The following is a 6,280-nucleotide window of genomic DNA, read 5'->3' as shown; positions in this document are numbered from 1 at the left end:
CCCTTGTGCAGCTTTGTGCATAATTAAAAACAAACAAGCATAAAAGAAGGAGTAAGCATGTTTTGGGAGAGACATTTGTACAATGTCTTGGAAAATAATAAATATATCACTTATTTCTAGTTTCTTTAGGAGATACATGTAACATTTGCTTGTACTCCATCATTTAATTATTTTTTTCATTTTATAGTGCATTGGTTAAAAGGAGAACGAGTGAAGCATGCCAGACAAAGGTGGAGCAAAAGTGGGTCTGCTTCTCCAGTTTTATCAAAAAGTTACCCTGGGAGTGAAAGATTATCTCGTCGAGCAAGCTGCATTAGTCGTACTTCTAAACTGGGTCAGAAGTCTTCCAGTCAGATGAGTTTGACATTATCACGAGCACGGAAGAGAATGGAAGATCATTTAAATAAAATTGGAATTGGACGAAATAAAAATAAATATGGAAGCTTTGAAGAACCCTTAGGTTAGATTTGTGCAACATTTATCTAATCAGTTGATGTACATGTAGAAAATTTCTTAATGTATAACTTGCTGAATTGAATCAAGTGGTGTACTTTCTTAGCTCAATGTAATGAATTTATGATAAGTTCAAAACAAAATCATTATCAACTTTCTTCATTGTTAGGTTATTCTTTAGCTGTTGAAAGAGATTATGTTTTGTTAGATAACATATTCTCTTGAACTTGCAGGTTATGAAACTTGTGTCAAAACTATTAAATTGTATTTTACCTTTTAATAGTTAAGCTCATTCAATGTGATTAAAGCCAAGGGCACAAGTCTACTGAGGAGGTTGAATAATTTAAAAAACATTTTAATACCCCACATTTTTCAGCACTTGACTCTTACTCATATAATAGCTCAGTGATCCAAAAAGATGTATGAAACTGTAAGGGAGCATCTCAAGATATTTCTCGTAATGCTTAAAATAAATCATAATTTTCATAACTTTATGCTCATCCTTCAAAAAGTTATTCAGTAGGTTTTAAAGTTAGTTTACTTTTTTTTAGTTTTGAAAAATTACAAATAAAACTCTAACAATAGAAATAGTCATACTAAAACTTAGATATAATAATAATAATCCCTGTAGACTCCCACTGGCGCATAGGGCCCCAACAACACCTCGCCGACGGAAGTTGTTGTTGCAGTAATTTTTTTAGCAGGTTGATTTTTACGGGGCTGAGTTGCTAGCCCCGCGCTCAACCCTCCTCCTTTCTCATCCTGGACTTGGGACCAGGCAATGGTAATGGCATCCCTGCCGGGGAACGAACCCGGTACCTTTGGATTAGAAATCCAACGCGCTATCCACTGCACTATAGGGACACAAAACTTAGATACTTTTTGAAAAAATATGTCTTGTCTAAAAAGCTACTGAAGATAAATATTACATTCTAAATTATTTTTAGGAATGTGGTCCTTTTTTTTTTCAGTGGTGTAAAATGAGCTGGTAAAGCAGTGAGGCATGTTATATCTTAAAAAAAGTGATTAAACCATGCTTGACTGCATTTCTTTTTCTACTCAGTCCTCTTCATTAGTCATTTACAGATTTTCAATTAGAGAGTGTAACAATAGGATTTCAGATCCATATTTTGTCTACCATAAATTGTGGTTCAGGAGGATTTTCATTCAATATTAGTGATCTTCAGCTAGGATTTACCCTGTTGGTAGTCAAAGAAAGTTATTCAACTTGTCATAATGACCAGATCATTCAAAATTTCTCATTATTAAAATGTTCTTTAGCTTTTAAATTTTATGATTAGGGAGCATACTGTTAGTGTGTAATAGTTGAAATAATTCAACATATTCTTTTTCAGCTTTTAAAATTTCAAATAGTTTAACATGCTTCTATATCATCTGTAATTTCGCTTTACCTTTCTCTGGCCTAAGTTTTGCTATCAAAAACCTGGATCCTACTTTTGTCTAAACTTTGTAGTTATCCAACTGTATATTGTTCTTGCTGGTTTTAAATATTTTCATTTTCTAATAATTTGGCTTGTAAGTGAAACAGTTTCTCATATCTTGATATGTGAACTCTAGAGAGAAAACTGTTTGTTTAAGTTAACTAGATAGATTTGTCAAATATTAACTGTTATTTTCCTTAGATCTCAGTCGACGCAACTCTTTTGATCTTGAGCATGGAGCTCGTGATGGAGATCTCCTAGTGGTAAAGGAGAGCAAACTAGTAAATATTCAACTTGTGAGAGATGGGATGTTTCGTTTTGCTTTCCTAATGGAAACCTGTCATCCTGGAACAATACCTGATCCTCCTCTCATGGCTGCAGCTCTAGACCTGGTTTGTTTTGTGAACTTACTTGTGTGATATGTGTCTTTAGTCTTACAAATTATTGAAGAATTGTCCAAGTGTTATATTAGGTCTCATTGCTAGAATATTGACTGTATTTTGGTGCCTGAGATGATTTACATCATAGAATGGTTATATTTATTCAGGATAAATACCTCTCTAAAACATGTATATATATATATATATAATATACAGCATTTTAACCAAAAGCTTAAATAATACAATCACATGTCCTAGAAAAAAAGAAAAACAATGGGACTTTTTTGAATAATTTTTTAGACATACTAAGGCTTCTGAGTCTGTAGACCTGAATGAAATAAAATTAGGCTGTTCCTTTTACTTGCTGCTAATCTAGGTATAATCTTTGCATGTTGGTTTATTTGCAGAAATACTATAAAGTTATAAATTTTGTACAGTTAATGAGAAATAATTCACAGAATGTTAATTATCATAGTAAACAAAACATATTAATGTTCCTGTCATGTAAAAGAATCTGATTAGCTCACAGTTGTGCAACATTTCCTTAACTGTGACTGATTGTTTTATAGCACTTTGAATGTGTGTTTTTTTTGGGTTTTTTTTCACACTGGAAGCTGAGTAATCTCTGTTACTATATCTTTCTCATGGGTCAGTAACTGTAATGAATGATTCTCTGTAATGATGTTAATATTCATTGAAAACACTAATTTAAATGAATGCTTAGACACCGTTGAAATTACTCTGAGAACTATAAAGGAAAACGTTTCTGCTGTACTGCAATTGAATGAAAATGTTTTAGGATGTTTACCATTTCATAAAGGTAGATGTTAAGTTACTAAAACATTGACACAGTCTCTCAATATTCATGCAATTAGACAGCTCATTCATTACTATTCTCTTCTGTATGAGGATAAAAAATTATAAAAATTTAAAATTTTAATTTTTTCTTTAATAGTTTCAGTAATATTTTTAAACATTTAAGTTTTTCATTATTTTTTCCAATTGAAAATAATAAATTTTTAATAATCTTACTTTTTAAATGATTATTGAAGCTTAATTAAATATTTTCTTATCTTGTGTAACTATAGGCTATAATTTAATTTTTTGAAAGGTTTGATTAGAGGATTTAGGCTAATCATTATATGTAAAGTTGAATCATTTTAAATTGTTTATTTTTTACATTTTTGAATTTTAGTATATCTATCTAAGCTAATAGTTGTACTTTGTTTTGATTCACTTTAGGTAGTAGTGTTTTTGCTTTAATGTTTTAGTGTTGACTCAAAAAATTAATATCCAGTCTTATGTTTATTAGTGATAATTTAATAAAGTTTTAATGTAAGTTTTAAAATTTTTATATTTAACTGTAAACATTCTATTTCATTTTAATCAAATCACTATGTTCAGTTAAATTATAAACTTATGAACTATTATGAATACTTACATCTTTAAAATGTATGTTTTATGCAACTAGATATCTTATTAAATTGTTTCACTATTGCTAACAACATTTAATTTTGAGATTTGAATAATAACTTGCAAATCCATTAAGTGCAGAACATATGAAGATTTTAAAGTTAACCTGAGTATTGTTCTTATGCAATGATATATTATTATATTTTTTTAGAAAGCTCCAGTAGTTGCTCGTGCAGCATTATATTTGGAATGCGCACACTTCATTCATCGCTGCAATAAAGGCCAGTGGCCTACCTGGATGAAGCTTAATTTACCAATGTTTAGACCATCAGGACCTCTTGGTAATCGAGGAACACCTTCTGGCTTAAGAAGAACCCATATTTTACAACGAGCTGCTGGTCGTATGTTTTATCAGTGGGCAGAAGTGAGTGATTTTCTGCTTCATTACACGTACAATGTGTATTAGCAATTGTAAATGTTTTATAAACATGAGTTGTTTAGTGCTCAGTTATTGTCATATGACCAACAGGATGTTGCAGGTAATATTGCTGAAATGAATTTTCTCATATACTTTCAGAATGTTGAAGGTAGTAGCTGAAATGATTTCTATCATATCTGACTTACAGAATGTGGAAGGTAGTAGCTGAAATGGCGTTTATCATATCTGATGAACAGAATGTTGAAGGTAGTAGTTGAAATTGGTTTTATCATATCTGATGAGCAGAATATTGAAGGAAGTAGCGGAAATGGGTTTTATCATATCAGACTTACAGAATGTTGAAGGTAGTAGCTCGAATTGGTTTTATCATTTCTAATGAACAGATTGTTGAAGGTAGTAGCTGAAGTTGGTTTTATCCCACCTGATGAACAAAATGTGGAAGTTAGTAGCTGGAATTGGTTTATCATATCTGACTTACAGAATGTTGAAGGTAGTAGCTGAAATGGGTTTTATCCCACCTGATGAACAGAATGTGGAAGGTAGTAGCTGGAATTGGTTTATCATATCTGATTTACAGAATGTTGAAGGTAGTAGCTGGAATTGGTTTATCATATCTGATTTACAGAATGTTGAAGGTAGAAGCTGAAATTGGTTTTATCACATCTGATGAGCAGAATGTGGAAGGTAGTAGCTGAAATTGGTTTTATCCCACCTGATGAACAGAATGTGGAAGGTAGTAGCTGGAATTGGTTTATCATATCTGACTTACAGAATGTTGAAGGTAGTAGCTGAAATTAGTTTTATCACATCTGATGAGCAGGGGGTCAATTTTTCCTCGGAATTGCAGAATATACAAATTTTAACAAAAATAATTAATTTTTAATTACTAAACGATGTAACTAATAGTAGAGTTCAGTTGGTATTACCTGGTTTACAAAATATTTTAAGTAGTTGCAGAGAATAATCTATATAAATATAATAGTACTGTCTATTGTCTGTCCATGTAACTACTTCGCAGGATGTGGATGTATCTTCACCAAAATTGCTATGGAGGTTCATAAGGTCCATTCAGGGGATACATACATAATTTCAGTTTTGCATTTTTGCAGTTTTTATGGTCATTTTTTACTACTACTTTGCTCCCTGATGAATCTTCACCAAATTTGGCATGGTGGTTTGTTGGGTCCATGCCGAGATACTTGCAGACTCGTGGTTTCAAATTTTGTGTTTTGCAGTTTTTATGGGCGTTTTTTACAATTTCATATAAGGGAAGCAACTTTTCATGTCCTAAGATAACCATTCATTAATCATGAATTTGTCCCAGCATGGCCAGGTGGTCAGGGCACTCGACTCGCAATCTGCGGGTTGCGGGATCAAATCTCCATCATACCAAACATGCTTGCCCTTTCAGCTTTGGGGGCATTATAATGTGCCAGTCAATCCCACTATTCGTTGGTAAAAGAGTAGCCCAAGAGTTGGTGGTAGGTGGTGATGACTAGCTGCCTTCCTTCTAGTCTTACACTGCTAAATTAGGGACGACTAGCACAGATATCCCCCGTGAAGCTTTGCGCAAAATTCATAACAAACCAAACTAATCATGAATTTACATAACTTCCATCCAGGGGACTGGTACTCCAGCTAGTTACTAATAAATTTTCAGCTATACTTCTATTTGTTTTGTCTCCAAAATTGTTTATCAGTCATGAGACAAAAAAGTTATCTAATAATGTTCTTTATGAATAATTACCAGGATTTTCTTGTATTAATTTGGCACTGAGACTCAGTCTTGATGCTAACAGATAAAGTCAAAAATCATTATAAAGCTATTTTGTTTTATAATTTCCTGTTTGTCAGGCTATAGGTGCTCGTTTAGAAGAAATGTTACAACGAGAACAGTGTGACTCAACTGAAAATCTTCTTGCTGTGGTAGATGAAAATAAGAAGCGTCAGTATCGCATAGAAGATGATGAAGAAGATTTTCTGGATGAAGGTAAATGTAATCTTTTTGAAGATAGACATCAGAAAGTACATTCTATCGTTGTTGGTTTTTTATTTATTAGGTATAGTACAGTGAAATCCCGATTTTACTACCCCGATTTAATGCGAATTCGGATATAACGCAATGGGTCATTAACTCTTTCTACACAGGCTCG

The 6,280-nt window shown here is 32.5% G+C and overlaps 1 protein-coding gene and 1 non-coding gene across 6 annotated transcripts in view; one reads left to right on the top strand and one right to left on the bottom strand.

The window, feature by feature from the left end:
* Positions 1 to 6,280, top strand: part of LOC106465571 (protein unc-80 homolog) — a 138,172-nt gene that overhangs the window by 9,356 nt on the left and 122,536 nt on the right. For all 5 annotated transcript variants that reach the window (XM_022393494.1, XM_022393492.1, XM_022393493.1 and 2 more), the window contains exons 3-6: positions 188 to 460; positions 2,097 to 2,287; positions 3,900 to 4,112; positions 5,982 to 6,117. In XM_022393494.1, coding sequence (XP_022249202.1) covers positions 355 to 460; positions 2,097 to 2,287; positions 3,900 to 4,112; positions 5,982 to 6,117 — 646 coding nt within the window. In that variant the 5' untranslated portion in view covers positions 188 to 354. The remainder of the gene's footprint in view (positions 1 to 187; positions 461 to 2,096; positions 2,288 to 3,899; positions 4,113 to 5,981; positions 6,118 to 6,280) is intronic.
* Positions 1,245 to 1,317, bottom strand: Trnar-ucu. The gene has a single exon. It is a non-coding gene; the product is annotated as a tRNA-Arg (tRNA).

This window comes from Limulus polyphemus, unplaced genomic scaffold, assembly GCF_000517525.1.
Source record: "Limulus polyphemus unplaced genomic scaffold, Limulus_polyphemus-2.1.2 Scaffold1985, whole genome shotgun sequence".
In the NCBI taxonomy this organism is placed as follows: domain Eukaryota; kingdom Metazoa; phylum Arthropoda; class Merostomata; order Xiphosura; family Limulidae; genus Limulus; species Limulus polyphemus.
This window is presented reverse-complemented; position numbering and strand designations above follow the sequence as displayed.